At 40.9% G+C, this 27,999-nt stretch overlaps 1 protein-coding gene across 2 annotated transcripts; it reads right to left on the bottom strand.

Annotated features, from left to right (window-relative positions):
• Window positions 1-27,999, bottom strand: KPNB1 (karyopherin subunit beta 1). Of its 2 annotated transcripts, XM_067311918.1 has the most exons (22): window positions 27,772-27,998; window positions 27,393-27,451; window positions 23,925-24,107; window positions 21,890-22,090; window positions 19,645-19,797; window positions 18,552-18,611; window positions 18,136-18,225; window positions 17,588-17,698; window positions 15,866-15,967; window positions 14,409-14,633; window positions 13,655-13,846; window positions 12,073-12,203; window positions 10,739-10,886; window positions 10,351-10,422; window positions 7,925-8,069; window positions 6,051-6,133; window positions 5,316-5,423; window positions 4,917-5,060; window positions 4,706-4,811; window positions 4,232-4,346; window positions 3,672-3,833; window positions 1-3,114 (listed from the first exon to the last, which is right to left on the bottom strand). In XM_067311918.1, coding segments are annotated over exons 1-22 (2,631 nt in total). In that variant the 5' UTR covers window positions 27,812-27,998; the 3' UTR covers window positions 1-3,113. The 2 variants fall into 2 exon arrangements, with proteins under 2 accessions (XP_067168019.1, XP_067168018.1); XM_067311917.1 differs by lacking the exon at window positions 1-3,114 and having other exon boundaries at window positions 3,668-3,833; window positions 27,772-27,999.

The following is a 27,999-nucleotide window of genomic DNA, read 5'->3' as shown; positions in this document are numbered from 1 at the left end:
TGAAAACAAAAATAAAGCAGCTTTTATTTAGAAGGTAAATAAATCAATCCTAGCAATTTGTTAGTAATTGGGTCCTTTCCAATCATTATTAACAAGTCAAAACAGCCAATGGGGAGGTGGCACAGTAACAGTACTCGAGTGTCGGTGCAGATTAAAGTCTTTGCTATCGGATGCCAAATGAACACCAAAGCACTGGTTTCTCGTTAGGTAAGACTGACAAATTGACAAAAATTAGGTTAATAAAGGAACTTACTCGGTTCTGAGCTAAAACATCAGGATTGCATTAATGGGCACTTTTAAAGATTAAACTTTTCCCCCAATCTGTGCCTGGCAAGACATTTGATTAGGAGAAACAAGAGAGCACGATACAGAAGTGCCAGAGCACAACACGAGCTGAGCTACCACTTGCGACAACACCCTCTCGGTCCCTTCCAGACAGCCGCACTTCCTTTCGGCTAAGTCACAGTCAACCTCACCCCAGCAGCAAAGAGTACACGGTGCGCGGCCCAGGCTGCGAGCTAAGAAATGCTTTGCTGAAACAAGCACATTTTAATCCTAGTGCTGAAATGGCACTAAAAAAAAAAAAATTTTTTCCAAGGATTTATTCTATTAATTAAGTCTGCCAGGCAGTGAAACCAGCTCTTTAAAAACGTATATAAAATAGGTATTTGGCCCTCCCTCTAAAACCCAGTAGTAACAGGATTAAAGGATAACAGTTACAGGCCTAGGCACCAAACACTGGAAGCACAGCCCAGTTTTCTCACTACTACGCTAGCGGATGTTATTGCTCACATGAAAGCCTGGATTGTTTAGAGTTTCTTTGGGAACTGGTTCCCTGAAACAAAAGCCCCAGAAAACAAAAGCCCCAAAACAAACATGACAGACACAAGGTTTGTTTCCACTACTGTCTCAGTGTACTTTATTCTCCTGCTGTCTACAGCTGAACAGCCACACAGGACAGAAACAGGTAGCACTGAGGAATGATCAGATTTCTTCCCTCCACGCCCCCTCTCCAACTTCAGGAATGGCTTTTTTTTATTTATTTTATTTTTTTTAAAGGAAATCCCACCCCACCTCAAGAAACAAAATAAAAAGAAAAGGCATTACTAGAAATGTGACCCAGGCCACTCCCTAGTCTGTGTTCAGGAGCTGGTTGGCTCTCCCAGTTAACAGAGCTTTTCCTCTCAAAATGCCTGGGATTTTTTTATTATTATTATTTTTGTACACTGGTTCAAAGGTCGGCACTTCGACTGCATTCTGAACCCAGCACTGAAAGGCACATATCTGATACCCTGTACAAGAGCTATTGTGGATGCTGCAGTGCAGATGGGCAACGAAAGTGGACTCCATTGTAATGGATCCTAGGATCAGACTGGGAAAAGGAAATTGGGGAATAAAGCAGATTTCTACCTGCTTTAAAAAAAAAACAAAAAAAACCAATACTGGCTAAGGTTTTCTACTCTCCCTCCCACAAACAGCTTTTAAAAATGCCCCTGTTAACTGCAGATTCAAATGCTGGTAGTATCAACAGCTGCATTAATAAAAATGAAATGAAAGAAATAGTCTCAAATCCTGCACCTTCTCCATTTTTCTTGGCTTATTGCTGATAATCTAGGATAAGCAAGGGACTATTCCTCAAAAGAAAAAAAGTCTCATTTAAGAGGAAACAAGGGATTCTGATCCTTCACGGGAAAATAAAGAGTTGCATGATTAGGGAAGCAGTAAACAGCCAATTCATTTCAGAGTTGCCCATCAGACTGTTACTACTCTATTAAAAAATTGTTAATGGGTTCCCCTTTTACTGGAAAGACCAAGAATACAAAAAGGAATTATTGGGGAATGTTTGACACCATTTTATTAATCTTCAACTGCAGTGGAAAAATATAACCTTTTACAAGTGCCGTCTTGTGTAAGCTCAAGTCAGTATATATATATTTTATATAAATTTCTTTTTTCCTTTTTTTGTTTTTGAAGTGCAGCAAGAGACCAATACCACATTAAATTTGATCAAATAAAGAGCACAAAAGGCCAAGCAGTTTCCAAATGGCATTTTATCAGATTTTGTTTGAACATTGAATTTATCCTCATTTTGCAATCCAAAATATTACCTGAAGTTTTATTTTGTTTTTCAACTCTTTGGCACAATTTTTGTGGGTGTTCAGGCTGCTACAGTACAAGTCAGGAGAGATCTTTCCCTTTGCGTTCTCACTGCCAATTCGGAGCACTTACGTTTATATATTTTTTTTTAAGCCTGAAATCATTTGACAATTTATTTCTATTCCCTCTAACGCAAGAGTTTTTTCCCCCATTTCTACATTCACAGTTGAACAATATTAAGGAAGGAAAGGCGCTTTGATGAAACAAGATCATGAAAAGCGTCACTCAGAACGGGAGCTCTGAACATTCGTCAGTGTTTCCCTAAAATAAAAAAGCCCTAAAGAGCGACTTTCCTTTTTTTTCCTCTTTTCTTTTTTACATCTCTTATGCTGCATCAGTAGACTGAACTTCGGTTAGTTTATGAAATGCAACAGCTAACCCTTTTTTGGGAAAAGATAAACTGCAATGACTTGAAGTTGAGAATGTGGATACCGCCTCATTCACACACACTCACTCTTAGACTGAAAATCCTTCACCCCTCCTTTTATCCCATGCACTGACAGCATCGTGTGGCAAAGGTTACGGAAGGCGGGCTGGAGACCCAGACTCCCTCTCTCTCCAGCAGCCAAAGCCAGACCTCAGACAAAGAGCACCACAGTTGAACCTAGTTTCCTCTCTCCCAAACCGGCCATTCCATTCTGCGCTGGCCAAGACAGAAAAGCTAGTCCTAGTCTGCCGGAAGAAGAGACTGCTTATTACTTTTAATAGAAATCGGTCGTTCCCTCTTCCTGAAGATGGCCGATGCCAGGTTTTCTACGCAAGTCAGTGCTCAGCTCACTAACAGCGCTGCTGCTGTTGCTGTGGCGGGATTTTCAATGTGGTGTGTTTCAAGCCTCACTCACTCATCCTCTCATTCCCAAACATTCAGCATCCGTGCACACTCCTCACTTCCGGGTTTTTTCAAAAGATTGGAGATTTCCAGTGGGGGTCTCAGGTGTCATCCCAATGGTAACAGATCTGCAAGCAAAAAGGGTCAAACAGACAAAAACCCCATGAAAATCCACATTCAGGAGATAAGAAAAAACTAGCAGTAGGAGAAAAAGTAACTTTACAGAACTAAAGGAGAAATAACAGGGATAATAAGGGAATTCTCCACATAGGGTGACAAAGCTGGAACAGGCTTAATCTCCTAAAAGCAAATATGCTACGATGCCTGCTTTCTACAATCTGTTCCTTTTAAAAGACGCTGACATGACCAGGGTAAAGACTTCAGTAATACTGCACTTGGAGCAGCTCAGCGTTGTCCTAGGCTGGCAAGTATGGAGCATTTCACAATGCAAGAAGCCTTCAAGTCTGTATCTCATCTTGGGAAAGTCAAGGAGTTCACTGTGCTGCTCAATGTTTGCATTTGTTCTGGTATACAAGACTGCAGATGGGGCTGGTTTACAGAAAAATAAATTTAAAAAACAGCCTTCTATATCAGAAAGCTTTTGTGAAGTGACTCTTTCAGGCTTAGGAGTTTAGCCAATTTCATAATTATGCAACATGAAAAGGAGGTGGGTGGAATCCCTTACCAAGCTTGATTCTTCAGTTTTCTCAGTTCTTTAGTCGCCCAGGTAGCGAGGGTTTTTGTTTTGTTCGTCTTGGATCTTCTTCCTTCAGTTAGCAGTTCATGTATCATGGGTCTAGCTTCTACTAATTTCAGTACATCTTTTCCAAATGCTGTACACAAATCCCTAGAGAAGAGAGAGAGGCTTTTGAGGCCGAGTGCCACAAACAGATGTGCCAGTACCAGTTTGATCAGCTCTTGCTAGCAAAAAGAAATCTGACTCACAACTAATGTCCTTTTCAAAATGCTGCATATGGTCACTAATTTCAGCAGCAGGAGAGCTGAACAGTTTTCCCTCAAATTGTGACTAACTGGAGACATTCAATCTCCCATCCAAAGACTGTTCTCCCCGAATTCAACAAAATAATAATAATAATAATAATAATAAAAATCTAAAAAAACAAAAAACAAAAAACCCCACACAGACCTGAGTTGGAAAACTGCAACTTAGAATATTAGGGCTATTGTACAAAGACTTCTAGCTGATGACTGCTGTTAATTGTAAGATATGTTTAGGGTGCTTACCCTATCAGTCCAGCAGCACATGCTACTACTCCATCTGTGTGATCCTCATCTCCAGCAATGTGGTCAATGAAAGACAGAATAAATTCTACTCTGGGCTGCACCAACATCACATCCGCTGAAAGAAAACAACTTTATTATAGCAGAGTGGAACACAGCTCACATTTAATCATCTGCCCTTTTAGAAGGGCTTCCAGTATACTCCCAGACAGCCAGAATTCGATCCCAGAAGAGCTCTCCAAGCTAGGGAAGGAAAAACTGCCAACAGAGGCAAGAGGAACTAGAGTGAAGAGTTCTAAACCCATTCCCTACTCATGGCAGTTAAAGCACTTGCTCCCACGCAAAAAGGAATTTACAAGGATATTCCTATGAATGAGACAAACAGTTCTCATGAAACAGCTTGTTCAAGGATAGTTTTTCCTATCTCCATTTATCATTTTAGCCATGGTTTACAACACAGTAGGACAGAGTACTCACGATGCACGTTTTCTTGGTCTCCCTTCAATCCTTGGATGATGCCAGTGTAAGCTTCCAGACAGCCTTCCCTCAACTCATTCAGGTAATCCACCATATCATAGTCAGACTAGAAAGGCAACAGGAAAGCATGCTTTAGTAACGTCCTTGATGAAGTATGCCTTACTTGTTTAAAGTTTTAACGAGAGAACTGCAAAGGGCAGTGTTGGCTCACCTTATCAACCTGTGCTTGGGAGGCCTGCTGGAGAGTGTTCAATACAACATCTAGGTATTTTTTAAACTCTCCTCCAATGGCAAGGGCAATATCACCAAACACTGAAAGAATCTGAGGCTTCACAGACCTATGAACATTTTCATTCTAGAAGAGATTTCAGCACCATTAAGTTTAGCTGCACTTTTTAAAAGGGGAAAAGCTAATAAATTAGGACATTTACTTGAAATTTCAACCCTCATTCTCAATAAATTTGGATTCAATTCAAATGGTAAGCAGTATAGTTGTCAAACATGAGATCTTCAGAGCATGCCTAACACTTCTGCTTCTCCCACCTCCCACTTTCTTCTCAGCATGCAAGCCAACTGTTACTAACTGGCTAATGAGAAGGTAAACACTCACCCCCAAGTTCTCCAAGAGCAGCTGCATAACCTCATCACAGAAAGGCAAGATGTTGGATTGCAGGGCTCTACATAAGTCGCCAACGAGGCCCACTGCAGCCAGACAAACCTGCAAATAGAACAGCAAGTAATACACCCACCCTATGAGTCAGTCTTCCACATCCTATGTGGAAGCTTTAGCTTATTAGAACACTAAGTAGTGGTGAGAGGCTGTAGTCATTAAAGTCACCAAGTACAGTGACCCTCATGTAACAGCTGATGAGTCCATGCTTTGTTAACTATTTAAGTTAGAAGCTGCAAAGAAGATCTGGACAAGTTTATCCAACAGGGAGAGCAAGAGTTCCAGACACCAAAGTGAAGGTACTCGGTCTGAACAATTGCTACCAAATTCAGCAGCCAGGTCTTCTAAATATCAGTCCCACAGCGAGTACCATCACTTAGCGTTCTAATGGAAATTCACAGTCGGTGGCAACCTCTCTCCTCAATAAGGCCAACTAATATGCAGCCACTGTGAAAACGCAGGTGTCAAGTCAATAAAGGCCTGCTGAACTGAGTATAAGGGAGTCTAAATTCGTGCATGCAGACAGTAATTAGAGAAAAATCTATGGGGCTCCAATTCTAGTTTCATCACCAGAAGCAGTGGTATTTTACAGATGCACACCTGCTGAACTCAGCATCTGTGAGCAGATGAGAATTTAGAGATTTTGAGCAAAGGGCTGCCTGATTTGACCCCTACCTGGTACTCAGCATAGTTCTTCAGTCCAATGCCAAGGAACGGTTTGAAGGCATCCATGTACTTCAGAAACTCTCCACCTAAGACTGTGTACAGAAAACACTCTGGTTAGAGAAGAAAATTCTAGCCTACAACACTTTCTCAAGTTCTGCAAAACAGAAACCCAGCATCACATTCCACCCCAAACCAGTACCTGCATGTTCCACAGAAATGCAACAAACTGATTCTCCACTAGATTTTACACAAAAATTGAGCATCAGTGAAATAGGTCCATCTGGACTAAAACAAAATTCAGAAGAGCTCAATTCCTTGCAGGCCTTTGAAGATATATAAAAAAACCCCACAACCCCTCCTGTGCTCAGAAAGCATGTTGAGAGCTTCCTCACTGAGCAGACCAATTAGAGCGACGGGAACATCGTGGCACACTTCAGACAAGGTTCTATGCTTTGCGTTCAGCACTTTGGGAATGGGAGCACCATTACATCACTTTATACCAGCTGAAAATTCTTAATTCTTTTCACATTGTTTCTCAGCTGTAAAGTCTTTCTTTTGGAGACAGCTGCTCAGTCTCTTCACTTCAGTACAGTTCAAGTAGGGCACTTTTAGGATGCTTATATTTAATAAATATTTAATAGAGTAAAATATTTTCTTTATATTATGTGGCTATTCTTCCTTGCCACTCCTATCTTCCCCCACTCATTTAAATTACTAAGATCATGCATGCAAACTTATCTATCCAAAGTGGAAAGGCCTTTGAATCAAAAGGATATGCTTTCATTTTGACTTGCTAGTTAAACTTGCAATGATCCTACTCATCTCTCTCATTCACTTCGCAGGTACCTCACTCAATCCCACTAAGTATTTTCAAAGGCGGTCATAAGGCTGTTCTCCAGAGAAGGGTGCCTGTTAAAGTCACAAACCTGTTCTCCAAAACATTTGATTCTGGAAGAGCCCCTTCTGACAATAAAAGGATAAAACTAACTCTGTTGCACTTCCAAGTTGTTGTGCATTTTCAGAGCAATTAGGCATGTACCTCTTTGCAAGAAATAGGTCTCATCACCTGGAGAACGGATCCTGAATGAGCTAGTTATGCCAACAGCCTCAGAAACACAAAGGAAAATTCATATGAACCTCCTTACAAACTGATCTCTCTCAAGACCCGCTTCCAACTCATGCATGTTTTTTACTAGAAATAAGTAGGGGGTGGGGCAGGAGGGATGTTAGGCAACGAGATTCCTACATATAGACTTTCAACAGCACCTTAACTTTCACATTCACGTATGTGGTATTTGACAACACAATGCATTCCTAGAGTTCGAGATCATGCCACAGCCAGCATGTTCTAAATATGAATCATGAAGCTCAAGCTGCCTGGAATGCCACAACTCAAATTTTATTTTGCTTCACAAGTTCTAATTCATTCTAATGCTGATCTCTGCCACCGATTTCTTTTAAGCAAGAACAATGAATATTAATTTACCATTGACAAAACTCTACAAAACGGAAGTGGGTCACAGGCAGCACCAAGTATGAATCATTAAGATAATATTAAATCTGTATGGCGACAGCATGAAGAGATGAGGTTCCTATTGTGCTAGGCACTGTACAAAGTTGCGCTAGTTATTTTCTGTTGGAATTTGCATTGCAGCAAATACAGAAACAAACAGAAAACAAGCCATTCATTCAAGAAACAGTCAAACATAATCAGCTAGTCTCAGGGCTTCATAGATCAATGTGGTGAGCTGTGTGGTCAAAACCATACCTCAAGCAAAACCAAGAACTAAATGTTCTTTTGCCATATAGTCAAAAGAGAATGAAGCAAACCAGCTCTGTCCCCCACACAACAACCACACGCTGCACTGCACTGAAATACTGACCTTCTACCAGGGTGCTGACTGCCATCAAGGCATCCTCCTGCACACCCCCTGAGCCAGCTGTGCTCTGGAACATCCTCAGCAGAGATGCCATCACCACATCAGAGATCTGCAAAGCATCTTGGTGCTGGACTTTCCGGAGAACGTTCTAGTGGGAAAAGGGAAAAGAGGCTGTAATCATTTCCATATACACTAGGCTGAATTATTCCTTTACACATTCTACGTTAGCTCTGAATGCTCATGATCACCCCAGGCTGCTAAAAAGGAAGATAACTGCTTTGAGCTCTATTGCTGCAAAAAATATGCTTTGTCAGTGAAAGTGCAGAGTCCTATTCATTTTAGCTACACTCAATTTTCCAGCTACAGAACAAGCAGAATTTACCTTTCTTGCTGCATAGGCTGTTCTCTGGGCATTCCATTTGTAGCTGGCATTATACGAGACCAGCCCAAATCTGGCCCTATAACAAAGCCCATTTTCCACTGTAACAATCTGAAGGCAATCTCTTATTGTCAATTATAGATCACATGTAAGCTTTGCTTCTACACCATGAAATTAAATTTAAAAAGTAAGTTTACACAAATATATCTAGCACTGAGGTGTTTGAAAAGCAATTCTGATATCTAGGGAGCAGAGGCAGCCTTACATACAAGCGGAACAACCTGGTGAGCACACGTATGCTCTGTGTTATGCAGCATACCGCGTTTAGCAGAAGGACCAAGGAAGCACCCTAGATAAACACCTAAACTTAATTTATGCTCTGCTCACCCTATACAATTCTGACAGTCTCTTTCAGTATGTGGAGTACAGAACACAGCTTTGATGCATTCTTATTTAAAATAAATTTGCATTTCCTATGAAAAGAGAAAGGCAGATCCCTTAACCTGCAGGGGAAAATAATTATTTCAAATCTGATTCTTCAAACTGAGTCATTTCAAAGAGAGTGACTTTGACTGATTAAATAATAGGTCTTGATTTTCTCATCCTTTTAAGCATTAAGTTTTTTTTCTCCTGTTGTATATTTAAGGGTATTTTCAGCAAGAAAGAAAAAACTATGCAACAAAATAATACATTTGACTACATAACACTGAAAAAATCCCTCTGCTAATTCTTCAGTTAGTGGTATTAAGTATCTGCTGTAGCTACTGTAAATACTTATGGTTCCGATTTTGAGACAGTGAAGCAAGGTATCTTTGCAAATTAAAACTAGCAATTTAATTCCATCTGTGCTACTTGCACTACACTTCCCACAAGTGCAAAGAGATGACCTGAAAGAGATCAGTGATCACATTGTGCCAAAAGGAGAGATCCTAGATACTGAAGTCTCCCCATTAAAACCCAACATAAAGACAGATTATTTCTATCCAGCCATTATTTGAAAACTTACCCTAAAAATTGCAGAGAATAAAAGTATCAGTTAACACTACTGGCTTTTAAACAAGAAGGATTAAAGTTAGTGATTCAAAGCAACTTGGAGACAATGCCCAGGAGACCTTCTAACCTCATTTGGAGGATGGGAAGCTAAAACTGATTGCCAACAGAAACAGGTTGTTACCCACAGCTGAGGAAAAGGTTCCGTTTCCAAGGCTAATAGAAATGAAGAAAGTGATGAACTCCAGAGAACAGGTAACGTAACAGAAGAAAGGAATAAATCTGAGTAGAGATGGACATTCAATAATTCTGTTTTTATTTCAGGTTACATAGTACTCTATTACACCTGCAGAAGAAAAATCTTATTTTCTTCTGTGAGCTGCACAAAGCTGTGTTAGTGCTGAATCTATATCTATTATACATTTTTAAAGTGGCGTCCTATAACTTTAATAAGCCAGGCATAACAGCACAGTCACACTACTATTCCTGCAGTATTAACAGGAAAGCTTCAATATCAAATACCATGTGATTTTAGAAAGATTGCCTGATGCGTTTCCCCAGTAGTTTGGAAAAAATGTGGCTGTTTTCAGTGGACTTTGTAAGAGTAGGCAAGAAACTAAAGTGAGCAAATGCTTCAAGTCACATGGGCTGTTCATTACCAGATGTTTAATTTCAAGGACACTTAGCGCATTTTAATTAGTGCCATTTTAAATAAGAACACCAACCACAAGAGGCAGATGAACAAATTAAAGCTATTAGAGTTTTTTTGCTTGTGCCAACCAAAGTGATTGTTCAATCTTTAGCCGACGTAACAACCAATCTGAAAGCGTATGCTGTCTTTAACATGCCACATTAAATTACTCTAGTTTTGTAAGGTGTACTCTACTGGAAGAGCTGAAGCCTTTCAAACCCTATCACCTCCTGCACATCAACTTGGACACAAGATCCAATTTCATCATTCAGATTTCAACACCAGAACCAAGTCTGCATTCTCTGAGGTGTAGAAACTTCTCCAAACTGCCTCTTTTCCATAACCACAAAGTAAGGAACAGCAACTTACCTGTAGAGTAGCGCAAAGCAGAGACTGAAGATCATTGAACTGGATTCTGTCTGAAGTGCTCTGGATATGAGACTGAAAAAGAAAAAAAACTCAAATATAAAAAGACTTGATCACTGTCCATGCAAAACCAGCAGGTTTTAACAGTGCTATGAGCTTCAGAAAAGCAATTTTAAATATGTTTGGTCTTTTAAAATAAAGGTACGTTCCAGAAGCTTAATATATTTACCTATGTCTACATAAATAAAAATACATTATGTTATAATATATACAATCTGCAATGAAACTCATTTTTCTATACCAGATGAAGCCACAGCGCAACAGCAACATTAGACCTATTATTTCCCTTAAACTCCTTACCATAATGGGGGTATAACTCAGGTTTACCTACCTCCATCTGCAGCACTTGCTGAAGTCGTTCCATAATGACCAAAGTTGTCTTCTGGACAGCAGGGTAACAGTCCTTGGCACTGTTTTTCACTATTTCCATCAGAGCTTCATATGCAGAACTCCTCAAGTTATTCTGGTGTCCATCAGGCCTATCACAGAAGGAATTTATTTTCAGCTCTCAGTGCTCAGGCTTGCTTAGAAACAGCCCTTTTTTAGTAAATCAGTAACAGCTAAATTGTAGTGTTGTGACAAGCTGAACCATTTGTATTCCTGTATTACAGGCTTCAGAGTAAAAGAAATTGGTGAAGTCACTTTTGAGACATTTTCTCATTCACTAGTAAGGATGATTTCCAACATCTTTAGTCACAGATAGCAAAGACAGGAACAGAAAAACTCACATATCCCAGTGTGCCATTACCCTAACCTGGAAGAAATGATCAAGAGGTGAGCAACGTACATTATTACGTCACATCCCTCCGAGACATCAGTGAGAATGTTAAATCTGAAATACAGATATCCAAGATCTATACTGAGATGACTGGTGTACTTCATAGCCTTGAGCTAGACACTACACTTCTGGTTTGAAGTAAACCAGACAGGAAGAGAGTTTAGACTTTGAACTGTTTAGACAGGGAGACCATTTAAAAAATTAGTCCTGCAGCAGAAGGCTTCAACTGAAGACTGAACTGATCCAAGAATTGAACCCTGAGCTGTCAAGACTCCTTATGTGACCTTGAAGGCAGATTATGAGTTCAACATTACCCTTTTTATTTATGCATCTGCAGAACTGAGAAAATATTTTTCTTATCTATTTATATTTCAGCTTACTTGAGGACAGTATCTAGCTTAACTAGGTCCTTGTCTCTTCTGGGAGTACCTGGCGCTAATGTAAATGTAGTAACACTACAGCAACAACTACGGCATAAAATAGTCACAGTTAAAGGAACCATATGATACACAAAGATTTCTAATTATGTCTTGCTGCAATCCTGATTATTCAATGGCCTTCTAGCCAACCTTGAAAAGAGTCATAAATACCGTACAAAGATCTGCACAGTCTGATACTGTACTGCAAAACTTCAAAGTAAAACACAAAAGATACATGTTTGGAGAAAACCCCAGGCTTACTAAAAACAGGTATGGACAAAACACTGAGAAATTATTCTGTGTGAACAGCTTTCCTCCTGGGGGATTAGCATTCTGTATTCCAACCAATGCCAAAAAGCCCAATTCTGATAAAACACCATTCAGATTAAGCTGCACGAGAAAGACTACCAATAATCTGAAATAATAAGAGTATCTTTGTAGAACTTAAACCAACTTGTTTAATGTTACCTATCTGTGGTCTCCAGAAGTTTCTGAACTATAAGCTCAAATGAGGAGGATAAGCAGTAGGTTGCTGGCTCTTCCTGATCATCAGCTACATCTGCAGCTTCATAGGCAGCTTCAGCAAGACTAGAGAAGGCCTGAAATAGAGAACAACCATTTCTAGTGAGTTTACCATCACAAGTCAAGAAACATATTCTGTATCTTAATCATCCCAAGAATAGATTAGTGGAATGACATTCAATTTCCAAATGGAAATGGTTTGTTGGTGGAGAAAACACATGCCATTCCTTACAGCCCATTAGAAACCAGACTTCCCTTATGTTTGGAGCTCAAGTAAGATGTTTTTATTCTAAAAAAAAAAAAAAAAAAAAACAACAACCACCACACACACACACACCATGCAGGTGCAGGATTAACTGCTCTCTTCATAAACAGCTATTTGCTTAGTGCACTGAACCTTTGCATAACAGTGGTGAAAATTAAAGACTCCAAATGAGGCATTAACATGCAAGGTGGTTAAACTGTCTGCAGACAAACATCTGCATAGTATTAGTGGTCTCAGCAACTGGTGGTTGTCAAGACTAACTGCATAAAGGCAGACTGCCTCAACTACACTGGGTATTAACAGATTCTACCTACTATCCGGCATTATCATCACAACTTAAAATCCTCATTGGACAAGGCTGTGGACTGCTCAAATTCCCAACTGCAGAGCAATTGCAACTGCTCTGAAAGACAGGTGGATTAAACAAAAAAGATGAAAGCCTCCTGATTTTCACTTCAATCTAAAAATATATATACTATTCATTATCTTCAGGAGACAAAAGCCACAGCTACACGAACTTTTGTCAGGATCAGTGGATCAGGGAAAAAGCTTCTGCACTGACTAGAAGTCTTCAGACCTCTGGAGTACTAAAAAAAATAAATTCTGTAGTTCCTAGAACTTGTTTTGACATGCAAATACTCATTTCTAGCCAAATTCTCATTGAGTAGCTCTGTTAAAAGGCAGTAAGGGACACATCCTCTTCATAGTGAAAGACCAGACATGCCACTTGGTAGTAAACATTCATAAGGAAGAAGATACAATTGAACTCAGTGAGCTAACCCCAGGGGGCTCCAAGAACTCAAATCAAGCTCTGTAAGGGAACAAAGTATCTCCTGCTCCTCAAACTAGCTCTGAAACCAAGGCAAGAAGTGGGCTTCGGTAATGGGAAACAGGAAACAAAGTATCTTGTGTCTCCATTAAGCTGTAAAGGCAATCCAGCTGCCCCTAAGAAAAAGTTAAATCCCAGCATACCTGTTCTAAAAGAGCTGTCACACCTGTTTTCAAGGACAGTTTCCACAGCATTTTCAAACTGAAGACAACTTCTACATCCTGTTAATATTAGCATTTTTCTCCTTACCAGAGCCACAAAACAAACTAGAGCTATCTTACAGTTCACAACAGTTGCATGTGTTGGATGACCAAGTCGTGGGTTGTTTCTGAAACCTATTTAAGAACATTTAAGCACTTGACCTTCTTCATGAGCTGAGCTCCCCTTTTTGGCATATACCTACTGCATGTCAAACAGCAAAGGAACTGCCTTACCCAGCACACATTGGAGGCCACTCTGGGCTCAGCACTCAGGCCCTCAATCAGACACTGCAGCAGTGGAGCGAGGTAAATGTCATTGATGGCAGCTTCAGGAAGCATCTCGCAGATCCTGCCCACAGTCCATGCAGTTGTGTCTCGAACCACAACACTAGGGTCCTTCATTAGTTCTATTAGAGTTGGCATAGCCTAGAACATAATTGAGATCAGCAGAAAGGTGGGATTATATTTAATATATGAAATATGAAATTGCCACTGTTTCTGATTGTTAACGTATTCTCTATGAGCTAGTAATCGATTCTGATGAACAAGAGGGAAAAAAAAAATCATCTAGATCCATTTAAGCCGTTGTGCCAATACGTGAAGATTCATAAAGTTACTTCACAGTGGATAAGACCCAACAGCTAAAGCATCTGAAGCCAGGTATTCTGAAGTCTTGCATATTCTTGTGAGTGAAAGCTATGTAGCCCAACTACATGCTCTCAGCCCACGATAAGATATTCCCATTTCAGTGACAGTCAACACAATTCATCACAGTGGCTTCCAGTATCTACGTCAAGCTCCTGCTATCCAAATTTCTCTAAACCATAATGATTAGAAGGCATCCTTTTGCTTTTCCTCAGATTAAGAACAATGTGTAAAGTAAACTGTGTACAAAGTAACTTATGCTCAACTATGCCCCAGTACATCCTTCAAGTAAATCAGAAAGTTTTCGTTCTAAGAGCTTCCAAGAAAACACGATGAGCCTTACCTGTATGACTAGTGGTTTGAGCTGGTTAGGCTCTGGTCCTTCCAAAATGCACCCAAAAGCCATTACAGCTGCATCTCTGTACCGCCAATCTGGATTTTTAATGTGTTCTTTAATAAAGGGCAGCACATGAGGAACAATGTCATCTTCACAGCAGGTTGCCAGGAGCATGAGGCAAACTCCTGCTGCTTTACAGGGGTTCCAGTCATCATCGTCATCATTTTCATCCTAGGAGGAGAACAATATCCCTGGTCAGTCTGGGAGAACAACATCCCTCACCAGTCACAGGCAGTGGTTATTCTGTTGGATCTACAGCAAGTAACATTGCCTCATTACATGGCGTTATATTTAGAAATTAATTCAGATCTATGAAGTACCAGCTACCTCTCTGGCAGAGAGGCAACCTGAATTGTATCATCTGTATCTTCCTGTCCTGGTTTAAGGCTGTGAGCTCTTTCCTGACATACCCACACTATCCTCATACATCTTCCAAACTGCTTCTCTCATCTACATTGAGATTTTAGGTTTCTTTGATCCATGCCATTGCCTTGCAGAGTGGCCTGCTGTACCTAGATATAGCCAGTTGAAGAGCTTCTTCCCCCCAACTGTTAGCTCAGCCACTTATCAAATTCCTTTGAAGCTGTGTACCTGTGATTCTCTTATCTGTTTTATCTTTCCTGTTTTAACAATCACTTTAAAACCTCCTGCAATTTAACCCTCCACATTCAAACAGACAGCAATACAAAAACAAACAGGGAAACAAGTCAATGGATTCACTAAGAACACACCAAGCATTTTCCCAGTTCACCACAGTAAGACAAGTGAACTCCATCCTGTATGGCTTAATTAACAGTTTTATTTTATAATTAGACCTGCTGTAGCAAGTAATTCCATTAATTTTGATTAGACTGTGAAACAGAGTCCAAACAAGTCCCTGTGAAGTGCTCAGTAGGCACTAAATAAATGTGGACCTAAGAATTCAGCATGTAAAGCTTAAAAATTCCAAGAACAGGATCTCAAATGAAAAACTGTACACTCGTTTTAAACTTACAGACATTTCAGGAGGAACATAGATAACTATAAAGCCTCTACAAATAGCTTAAATACAAATGTGCATTAACAGAATACAGCATAAAAATGATACCCCACGCAGTCTCAAAGTCTCAGCTCTAAAGAACAATGCATCATTCAGTCAGAGTGGTGCATGATGTCTCATCACAGACCAAGGACTGCCACAACCGGTGCTCAGAACAAGCACACTGTTACAACCTACCCTAGGGGACCTAAAGTATCTTTTAGGTCGAACATATCAAGAAGTCACCGATGCAAGAAAGCAATGACCATCACTGACAGTTTGCCATTCCATGTAAGAGTAGCATCACTGTTTCAGAACTTACTTGTATAACTTATGATAGGCAACGTACTTATTTTTGACATGCATCAGGAAATTTGCAACTCACCTGTTTCGTTAGCGTCTGTGTTAGAATTGGGACCAAATACTGTAGTGCTCCCTTAGCATAAAATTTGCTAGTGTGCTCTGGAGGCCTTCCTTGCTCTGCTGCCTAGACAAAAAAGGTTACAAAAGGATCCTCAGTGGCTATATAGGCATAAGTTCTGAATTACAGACTTCAACAGATACAAGTTCTCTTATTCTGTATGCTTTCCTCTCCTCCCCAACACAAACTTTAAGTTACCAGTAACACATAGGAAACTGAAGGACACCCCAAACCAACCCCAGCTAAATATTTGAAGCGCAAGTGCAATTTGCCATTCCATACACATATCAAGCCCCTCCTCACACAGTGCAAATAAATATTTTCAGTTTGCAGTTATGTGTAAGTAACAAGTGACCCCAAGTAGAAAAAGCAAGAGGTCTTCAGCATATAAACTAAAGCTATTTGCTGACTTGTCCTTTTATCCTTGCTATTCTGAGCATTCAACACAAAAGTATATTTAGCTACTTTTAAAGATGGAAATGATTCATCTAGAGCCCTTCAAAGTTTAAGCTATTATTGATCTGTTCAACTAATTCATGCAAACAGCACCTGCATGCAGAACAATACCCCAAATTCATCTCTAGCCCATGCACTGTAAAGGATAATGATTACTTTTATTTCAGCCAATAATTTTATCTTTAACTCATAAATAATATATTATATAGAACATGATCAATCTTTCTGAACACCAGCTTAGGACTAAGTTGCTCGTGCCTATAATAATAGATCCCAGAAACATTGCATATCAGTGTAACATATGAAGCCTGCTATGCCTCGAAGAAAGCAGGTAACTGGGAGAAATGCTCTCCCTTCATTGTGGTTCATATATTTCACTAACTCAAGATGCCATCTTAATGAAGCAACAGCTCAAAAATCTTCACAGTACTGAGAATTTTTTCATATTACACTGTGCCTAATGTACATGCTTAACGCGCACTTAGGTTTACCTTACAGGCATAGCATGGCTTGACTTTGGAATGCTACAAAGAAGTCAGGTAGCTGTCATGCATCATTTTCAGAAAACTAGCACTTGCATGTCACAGTGTATTCTCAAACTGTCAGAGAGTCTTTATCTTAAGTAGTTTCAATTCCCAGACAGGTTGGCATTAAAATCATCTTGCTCCTTTAAAAAGCCAATTTATCCTAATTGAGTAAGCAAAACAGTTTTTATTCAAGCTTTACTACAAATTTCACATTAGGAAGCCTATGGTGTCTAAAAAATAATGCAATGGGTTAAAGGGAGTTATAAATGGAGACCCCTGTGCAAATTTAGCTAGGGTAACTTCACATTTACCTTAAACAGCAGAATAAATTAAGCATAGCTGAGCCTTGAGCAAGACAGCTATTAGTACCCAAGCTAGCAGCTAAAAACTAAGCTGGATACCAGAACACTATGCTGATGTCTGCAGTGCACATAATAACTGCAGAGTCAACAAGCCTTGTGGGTGTCACACAGCCTCAGGTCTCAGCTTCCATAACAGACATGCATCACGTAATATCAGAGTGGTGCATGATGTCTCATCATGGACCCAGGACTCCCATACAAGGCACTCACAGGCTTTCATACAGTATTACACTTCGAAGAACAGGAGAACTTTCGGAGCCATTTCAGCCACAGTATTTCCACATTCTCAAACAGATGATCATGGGCATTCACCACTTTTCAGCAGTCATTTGCAAGCTCACCTCAGATGCCTCTATAGCCAGGTCCATCTCCTCGTCACAGACATTTGACCAGAATTCTATTCCCTGTAGAGCCACCTCATCTATGTCACTTTTCATTGCTTCAATAGTGATCTTTAGAAAAAGAAAAGAGAGAAGGATGTTTCAGGAAGTTATTCCTCCTCAAACATATGCCCCAATTTTTTTTTTTGACTATGTGGTACAATATTCTAGATTGTCTGAAGTGAGATGCCACATGATTGCTCTTTGAAGACACCCTCCTCATTTAGAGGCTTATCAGTGATCAGAACCTAGTAAGGACTGCCAAGCAAATCAATTAATCAGCACTGCCCTGACACTTGGAGTCTCAAGTCTGAAACACCAGATGTTGGTTTTACAAATTTTGTTTGGAGAGAGGTATCCACAGCATGCAGTCACGGACAGAACTACATCCAAAGGGAAAAAACAAAACAAAACAATTGGGACTGCAAGAAAGAATTTTTCCTCTCAGGTTAAGACAAAGGAGTACAGGCAGAGGTCAAACTACTATAGATGAAAAACTGAGTACTCACAGCAAAAAGAGCAGGACCCATATATGTCTCCATATATTGATAATAAAGGGACATAATCTTCACCAAATTCTGTAAGGCAGCCACTCGTACCTGTAAGAGTAGGAAATGGATCAAAGATGTGACACTTTCCCGAGTGCTTTGAAAAACAAGCATAATTCTACCCTACCACAGATTAATAACCCTGCCTTTTTGCTGATTTAGTTTACTCGACACATAACAAGGCCTTTCACCATAAGCTCCTAGTAGTTCTTCTAATTTAAACTGCTGTCTGAGAATTCACAGGTGCACCGATCATTTTATAAAATACTACTAATCTTATGTAGCACTTTTTGAATTGTTGAATTATGATGCTAGAGCTTCTAGGCAGCTTCCCGAGAAAGGTGCAATGACAAATCAGGATACATGTTTTCACTCACCCTTGTATCCGGACACTGCGTTGCTTCACAGACTACTTGCATAATAAAGTGCCTTTCAGACTGAAGAAGAAATAAAAGAATATTAGAACTGTTTTACAAAAGCATCAAAGTCTTTGCAAGTCTTCCTATGGAGGATATATTTTGAGTCTTGACTAGAACAATCACTCATACTGCACCTACAGATGAAGGAACAGTACAGTTTACCACTCGCTGCAGTATTTTAAATAATTTCTTCCCCCAATGGGAATCCCAAACTTGAGTTTTAAAAGACATTTCACAGGCTTCCCAAAAATTAAAAATAGATCAGTACTAAGATGACCACCTTCCTCTAAAAAGAAAAACAAAACCCCTGTTGTCTCCTGAATTATTTCAGCAATTCCTTCAAGAAACCTCAAAACTTGCATAATTCAAGAAACTTATGTAAGTTAAGCTATTTACAGTACTGAAGTCCAGTAGAAATACACCTGAATGAATTACGTACCTCCCACCTCAAATTTTGAAAGACTCTAGTTAATCCAAATCAACACCAGTTAGACTCTAGCCTAGGAAAAGATTTCATTAAAAGAGCATCTAAGCTGAAGGTTCAATATTAATTCTATTGCATCTTCCCTCTACTCTCCTTGGTAAGGACCTAGAAGATCTACTTAATCCAAAGAAAAAGAAATAAATCAGAGGTCCCTATTCTGAAGACTCTTACCAGTCTTCCTCCCCCAACAATTTTCAGAGGCAAAGTTAAATTTGGATTGCTGCCACACCACTTGAAAGAAAGTGCTGATCCAAGCTTGTACTCTTACAGCAGCATTATAGAGTAGAGTTTGATCAGGAAGCAGAGCGTCTAATAGGCTAAACTCTAAGGTCAGTTCATATTTATCCAAAAAAAATTCAATGATGCTTCCTTTCCATTGATGAATCTCTGAAGATTTCCACAGTATCTCTGCATTACGACAATGACACACCAGATTTAGAGAAATGAATCCAAGTCTCAGTCGCAACAGAATCCATCAAAACTCAGCGTGGTGCATGATTTCTCATCATAGACCATGGATTCAGTCCCTGCATTTTAGGCCAAGAACTGTTACTGTTTTCCCCTCACCTCTTTGTCAAAGTTTGCTTTGGTGAATTCCAAAGAGTTCAGGAGTGCATTAGTAGCTGCTAGCTTCACATTGTTGCTGGGCTCTTCCTTTCTCATTCCCTGGATAATGGCTGTCAGGATCTCATTGGATTTGTCCTGAAGCTGCTCTGGGTCCTAAATGAAGCATTGATAAAGTTATTTGCCAGATGAATGACTGTTTTTCCATATTTCAAAGTATTCTCAAAGCTTGATGCTGAAATCTATAGACAGAAATTAAGACATTTAAAGTCAAGAAGCTCTTTGTTCACTCTGAGCACCAGAAAATACAAGGAATTTGTACACCATGACATCTTCATGGCTTCTGAAACAGGAAAGGGAAGACTGAACTGAGTACACATATCCCAGAGGTTTAAGCCACTAATGCTAAATAAACACCACTCTTTTGAATAATAGGTCAACAGGCTTCAGACTACTTGACTTCATTCAATTAGCATGTTAAAAACATTGACTTTTTCCCATTCTACTATATTCTGAGTAGAGAGGTCTATACCAGCAGTTGTGATTGATACTTTTATTGGTTAAAGGTGACTGTCTTCTTTAGGCATAGGGCAAGAAAATTTTGCATGGACCAGTAGCAAGGACACCTAGCTGTTAAACATTCAAGGTTTAAAGATTAAAGCTTTGAACACAGACTAAAGATTAATTTTTCTTCATGGTAAATTTAAGACTGCAAGATTCCCAAATAACTGTATTAATCATTATATCAGAATTTATCCAGCCAGAGGCCCAAACTACAAACATAGTGTCACAATGCAACTGACACAAACCACAAATATTAAGAAGAATCTTGTTTACAAAATACCCATTCAGCAATCAGGGTATCCAAAATTCCCAAAAAACCAAACCATACTTATCTTTCAAGCAAATAACTAACTTGCACTTAAGTCTTGAGTGAACTTGTAACAAACAATGCTTGACCTAGATTCCCTCTCCTGTACAATTGTAGATTTCCTGTTTTATATCATTTGGTCTCCATGAAGTAATTTACCCCCATCCAAGCCTCTTCCCCAGCACTTTTGCTCCATTTTCATTTTTAACTTTACATTGGTCAGTGCCACGAGCTGTTCAGACAATCAGCATACTGAAAAGCATGCATCCTTTCAGGTGGTTTTCAAAAAATCTGATTTGCACTGGTCTTTTCTTATGCCTTATTCTGTTTCTTTCACTACCTGTCCTCATCGATGCATCTGTTATTGCTCCTCATTTTATCCTATGGGGTTTCCCTCACTGACTTTTCCCTTTCTTCTTCAAGAAGGGTCCCTTCTGCAGCCATTACATTCTTCAGACCTCTCCATCTACAACGGAAGATTCCCAAGCTGATTGCAATATTCCATCCTTATTCCTGCAAAAGGGACAACCCCCAGGGCTCTCTACTCTTTTGAACATCTGTAAGCACAGAAGAGGTAGCGGAATATGCTCACAGTCCAACACGTATGTAAATGGATAGACTAAGAAGCGAGACAAACTTCCTGCAGCCTGATAAGAAGCACCAAAGAGAAAATTTACCTAACTCACTATATTGATGTCCAACAAGCAACATGAAGCATGCACATTCTAAAGCACTAAGTAACACCACAAAAGGAGCAATCCATTTTTGTTTTTCAGTGGTAAGTCAGACAATACACCAGGTTTTTGGGAGCAGTTCGGATTAGCTACTTGATGCAACACATCTGATATGACAAACTACAGCAATAAAACCATGAGAACTTCTATAGAAGGTGCCTCAAACAGTAAAATATTCTTGTCCACGTCAGGAAAATATTCTTGGCCATGTATCAAAAATTCCTAGATTAAGGATAAAGAGACCCCTCAGATGAAGGGATTGTCAGGTTTCCCCAACATACAAAATGAAATAAACACTTGTCAGCTATCTTTAATCATTTTACACAACTGACAAAGTTTTATAACAGTACCCCTCACCATCACATGACCAGAGGGATATATAGACTTAAGACTGCACTTTATGAAAGATGACCTGGATCTGTGTTGTGAAAGCAGGTCAGTTCTTTCAGATATCATTCTTGCATGTTTACTAATACATCATGTTGTTCTGCTTGCACCGAGATATCCTCAGGACAAGTATTAGAAGACAACCACAGAGAGCATTAAAGTCTATTAGATATAGAGGTGTAACAAATGAAAGTCTGGAAAAGAAAAGGCACTGGGAGAGGTTATGGCAGTACAGCATACTTAAAAAGATACTTACAATATCTTGACAGATGTATCCAATGGCCTCTAATGTCGACTCTTTCATGTGCTCAGTGCTATGTTGATTTGTAACATTAGCTACCAATTGTGGAATGAGTTCAGGCCACTGGTTCATGGGAATCTCTGCACATGCAATACCAGCCACACACTGAGAGGCTGAGCTGGGCCTGTATGTTTCTGTGCCCAGTGTCTGCAAAACCTGCGACAAGAGATTCATACATGATTATTTGATGTCAGTAACCAGAGACGGACGGACACCAGCTTGCCACCTGGATTTTCACTTGATAAAGTTATTTCAAATGTACCCCTTCTGCCAGTAAAGCAGTTGGTTTGTATTGCTTTCTCCCTCTGCAAGCACTTGGCCACAGGCAAATAATATTTGAAATGAACTTACCCATGGTTACCCATTCCAGGAAGTGAGATACAGCTGTGTGATTACGCACATTTCTACCACATCCTTTAAATCCCATACATAATGCTGTATATCATAACGCACATTGATGACTCACTAAACAATTCTTTCCTGCTTGTATTATAAAGCAAAGTTACAAAAGCTAAACAAATGGTGCTTTAAAATCCAAAATAATGCTAGAGTGTTTATGACAAGATAATCTTAATAGGATTGAAGAGGTTTTTTTTTTTTTAATTTATTTCAATTCCAATCAGAAGAACAATTTTTTTGTATACTTCAATAACTTTCTTTAAAAAGGGGGGGGGGGGGGCACATTTCAAAATTTTCAGTTATACACCTTAATTGTCTATATATTCCCTTAGTAAATACAGTACTTAAAATGTACTTAGTCTCTCCCAAATTAGCTACAACTCTCCTCCCAGTCTGCCTCCCGAGATGGGCAAGAAGGGATAGGCTTCGTGGCTTTTCCTCTGGTATTCAGAGTAGCAGTTAGCCCGAAATACTTCAGTGGCTTCATGATCGGAAGTGAACCGAGTGAACTGAGACCCTGCTAACTCATTTTACGTTTACCATCTAGTCAGCATGCACTAATGGACCACTCAATTTCTCAAGAGAATAATGGAAATAGTAACAATCCTCAAAGTTAATAAGCCAATCAGCAGGAATTAAGTAAAAGCATCCAACATATCAGCTTGATAAGAAAAAGGACTTTGCTTTAGTTTAACAGAAGAACAGCAATAAATTGGCTTTGTTAGTTTTTAATATACAACAATATGACAGTTCCCACTTACAATATAAGCTAAGTTTCCCCATACCTACTTCAGTCTTAACCAATGTAAATAAAAGATTAAAGTTGTATCATAATCAATTGCCCAATGATACTCTACTATACACAGATTCAAAGACATCTGTTAAGACAAAAACATTACATAAAAGCTTATAGCCAACTTGCATTAATTACATAACACTGTACGTCAAAGTACACCTCCGTTCTTGCAAGTCAAAAAGCTCAGCCACTATAGTTTCGTCATTGCAATTCCTGTACTTTAATTAAAGAACACAACAGTCCTCAGGAAATTCCACACCTGTACAAAATTTAAAAATACCATTTCACATTTGGAACTTGCATATTTATGACTATATTCTACTAACTCTAAGATTTTCTATGGCCTGTGTGAACGTGTGTTTACACACACAATACGTCTCAAAGACGTTAACGACAGATTGTAAAACAGTTGAGGAAGCTGTTCAAGTGCAAGAATAAAAAGCAAGCATCAATCCAGTTGAAATCACCTAGTGAGGAAGCCATCCCCATAAACTCCAGAATCACAGGTGACTACTTAAAAATTGCTTTGTAAAAGTATTTACATGCATCAATATAAAAGCAGTAGCCACATATTTGCTTGTCTTTTTAACCTAATATTTCTATAGATTAAATATGCTATAAAGCATCAAAGCACGTACAGATGAAATTGTTTCATGAAAGGCAGAAGCCAGCAAATGGAAGACTTTTGAGGTAGAAAAGGAGGTATAAGAATTTGTTACTTATCATCCCCAAAGGAAAACAATCAGGCAAAAAAATAAATAAATAAAATTAAAAATAAAAAGATACAAAACTTACATAATTCTTGACTTCTCTGCGGGCATTGGCATCGATTGCAAGCCATCTCTGTTGGTACTGGGCCTTGATATCTGGGTCCTTGGATGTTAAGGAGTTCTTGATCTGTAAGCCAGCCGCGACTCGAGCAACTTGGCTGTTTCCTGGGTTTGCCAGCACTCTGGACAGTTCCACGAGGAAGGTAGGCTGGTGGGCAGAGGAGAAAGCTGCTCGTCAACAGAAACGTCTCTCTCCTTCCTCCCACAGCAACGCGAGCCATTAATTTGTCCTGACTAATGAGGAAAAACCCGCATTTATCCAGCAAAACGAGATGAACACTCACTGAAGCTTCTTCAGTATCAGGCCAACAGCAAACCTCTGCTACCGCATGATGACTGTGTTTCTATCCCCAGATTATGTATGTTAAGCTCCTAATTAGAACTGTTGGAAAGCAACGTAAATAGACACTGACTTCGTTGGATTTTTTTCAGCTTACTTGAGAGACTGTTACCTTTGATGCTCCTGCCTACTTTAAGTATTCCTTTAAATAAACTACTCAGGTCTTATGCAAAGTTATGCATTTTCTGGATGGATATCAAACATGGTAAAGAATAACTCTACTAATTTCCTTGCTTCAAGGCAAACACCCAAACTATAATTTAATACAGGAATTTTTAAAATGTGAAATCAGCTGCTCCCTTGGTGCATTAAAATAGATTCATAAGAATAAGCTTACTATATACTTCCCTGCAATCAAAGATACATATACACATGTGAAGATTATCCCCACCAAAATGTATACGCATGGATAAAATCACCTGACATCTGTACTACTTGTGTTTGGTGGTATCTAGTGAGAAGCACCTCTGCATTTAAATTGGATTTGGCAATTTGGTAGCTTTACATTTTATAGACTCCTACTGCAAACAAGATACAGCTAAGGTTTTCTTTTAACTTGTCATATGAAGCATTTTGCCTATTTAGAAGACAAACAACTTTCTAGTAAATAGTGGAAACAATGGTACTATTTTCAAAACCATTTTACACCAAATAGACAAGGAATAATGTAGCTTTCCAGAAAACATTTCATTTAATATATAGTTGCATGTAATCAATTTTAAAAGCCTGTATAACAGAACTTAAGATACATATGAAGATTTTAGGACACAAAAAATAGCTATTTTTAAAACTAGCTTGACTTCTAAAAGTTCAACAGAAACACAGAGTATGTCCAGTATCTTGGGCTTTACATTTTCAATGATGCAGAATTTGGAAACAAAATAGCTGTCCAGTTAGAAATATCCTGAAATTTTAATGCTCTAGACAAAAACCCTACAAATATACCATAATAATAGAAAACACTTCTCATCCATCAAGAATGCTCACACTTGAGACACTGAGTTTTATAATGCCAGAAATGGGAAATCATTCAGAAAAGTTCACAGGGCAAAAAAAAAGTGTTGCTGCCACCTTTGAGAAGAAAATCTGACTAGAATTCCAAAGTTGAGGAAATGCCCTTGGATTTCTCTCTCATAAGTTGAAAAAAAATTGTCTTTTAGCAAGAATTATTCTGAAAGTTCCTTAAAAAGTTAGAAGCATTACATTAAGACTCAAACTGAATGCAGATGCATATGACTTCTCAACTTCCACACTTACAGAAATGTCAAGGAAATTTTTCAGAAAAGGGTCTAAATTAAATACAGGAGGGGAAAAGAAAGAATAAGCATATTTGGATACATCTCCATTAGCTAACTGGGAGTTCATTTCAAGCTTTCTTTGCTTGGCTGCCTCTAACCCAGTCGCGTACTTCCTACCTCTTCCCAACATATTTCCATGCTTCCTTCCCGCTCCCCCAGGCCCAGCTAGAGTTCTTCCTACCCACATACCATTTATTATACTATGAACAACCCAGAACCCTACATCCTTCCTCTCCTCCTTTACCTTCTATGCTTCTTCCGACAAACCCAAGCCTCCTCACTGCACTCATCGCTCTCACAGCTGATGGGACTCCTCAGCCCCCGACCCTTTATAAACCTGAACTGACTCACGCTCGCTTCCCAAACCAGGACGCAAACTTTATCCCCTCACGCACCCAGCACAAATTCTGCTTCCTCCGCTTGCTGCCTTGACCTCGATATTGTGCTCTGTGCCAAGACAGCAGGTATAAATGAAACCTTGAGAAACTGGCTTATCCCCCAGCTTCTTTAAAAGCCTGAAATGCATAAAATCATGAGCTGCCCAAGGATGTCAGTCTGCAATGCTTCATATAACACTGTGCAGGAACATTAATCCAACCCTAAGATCCTAAGATTTTTAGGGGATGCTGTGACTTAGCAAACAGCCATTCACAGAATTATAATCAAAACGGACACTTATGTGTAAAAGCTATGTCAATTATGATTCTCAGGGATATTACACACAGCTTAAAACGGAACAACAATAATAAAGACCACACTACTTTTGCAGTTTACACAAGTGGAGACAAATGCACATTTGACTGCTTAAAAAGGAAGAATAAGTTTTGCTTGTAACCATAACGACAAGTGAGTGACAGCTATAATACTGAAGTGACATGAATAATGCACCCATGTTAAAATAAGCTAAGATTCCTTCAAGGACAGGAAACCAGCATTGCAAACCCTTTCCCTCTAAGGGCCTTGAATTAGTTGCAACAATATGCCTTGACTAAGCAAAAAAAATAAGTCATATTCCTTCAACGATGAGTTAAACTTCCCTGCACCATTCTCAAATTTAGCACATCCATAAAAAACGCTGTTTTAGTTTTTTTGGTTTTTTTAAACAAGGTGATGAGGAGAACTTCATAAGCATGGATTTTGGTGTAATAAAGCTTTTCCTCTGGAAAACAAAGTTGCCCTCCATTCATTCCCCGTAAATTAATAAACCTTAACCTCTCCTGACCCCACCCAGCACGGCGGCCCCCCCGGCAGGGTCCCACCGTGCCGTCGCCCTCCTCAGCTGCCCCCCCGATGGGCTGGGACCGGGGTGGAGAAAGACAGGAAACGGGCCAGAAGGAGAGGGATCTCAGCAAGAAAAAAAAAGGGGGGGGGGAATAAAAAAATAAAGGGGGAAGTGGTGAGCTGGGGGCTGGAGGAGAGAAACGGGCCGCCGAGGGGGCGGCAGGGCGGCCCAGGGGGGCGGCGGGAGGCGCCGCGGGCCGCGGCCGGGGCCGCACATGGCCCCGCGGGCCGCTCCCACCGCAGCCGGCGCGGCGCGGCGGGCACACGCAGCGCGGCGCAACCTAGCGCGGCTCCCCCCCCCCCCTTTTCTCCCGGCGCCGCGCCGCCATTGGTCGGCGGCGGCGGCGGGCGCGCCGCTATTGGCCAGCCGCCGCCCCGGCTGGACGCGGGCGAGGTTGGTTGCGCCTTTTATGGCGGTTCGGCCTGGCCGGGCGGGGCGGTGGGGGAGGGGAGCCCCCCGCTCGCTCGCTCGCCCGCCCGGCCCGGCCCGGCCCCGGCGCCCCCCGGCTCTCACCAGGTTCTCGATGGCCGCCTGTTCCAGGAACTTCTGCGCCGCCTCTAGCTCGGAGCGATCTGCCGGGGAAGCGAGGGGGGGAAGCCGGCGTCAGTCAGGTCCCGGGGGCGCCTCCGCCGGGCCCCGGCTGCCGAGGCACCGGCGCGGCCTGGCTCCCCCCCGCCATCCCCATCCCCATCTCCCTTTCCGGGGCGCCGCATGCCGCCACCGCCGCCCTCCCCTCCCCTCCCCGGGGAAGCGGCCGCCGGCACCGCCTCGCCTCGCCTCAGCCGGCCGCGGGGCTGCGCGGCCCCCCCCGCCCCCGCCCGGCGGCCTCCGCCCCGCCCGGCCTCCCCGGGCCTAACGGCCGCCTCCCGCCGCGGCGCGGCCCGCGCCCTACCCGGCGAGACCGTCTTCTCCAGGATGGTGATGAGCTCCATGGCGGCGGCGTGGCGGCTCCGGCGCCGGCGTGCGGGGAGCGGAACGAACCGGGAGAGGGGATTAAGGGAGGGGGGAAAGGAGCCTCCCCCGAAAAAACGGCGGAGGGAGGGAGGGGGGGGTCCCGCTCGCGGAAGCCTCGCTGGGCTGCGGGGCGGCGGCGGGCAGCGGCGGCGGCTGCTCCTGCTGC

Source organism: Apteryx mantelli, chromosome 28 (assembly GCF_036417845.1).
Source record: "Apteryx mantelli isolate bAptMan1 chromosome 28, bAptMan1.hap1, whole genome shotgun sequence".
In the NCBI taxonomy this organism is placed as follows: Eukaryota; Metazoa; Chordata; class Aves; order Apterygiformes; family Apterygidae; genus Apteryx; species Apteryx mantelli.
Note: the sequence above shows the minus strand (reverse complement) of the source record. Positions and strands in the feature narration are given on the sequence as shown.

Coding starts and splice junctions, on each gene's coding strand:
- KPNB1 (XM_067311917.1), bottom strand. CDS start 27,811: ATGGAGCTCATCACCATCCTGGAGAAGACGGTCTCGCCGG. Junction 19,798..21,889: donor GATACATCTGTCAAGATATT/GTAAGTATCTTT, acceptor TGCTTCATTTAG/GACCCAGAGCAGCTTCAGGA. Junction 4,812..4,916: donor CCCAAGCACAGGTTGATAAG/GTGAGCCAACAC, acceptor TTGCCTTTCTAG/TCTGACTATGATATGGTGGA.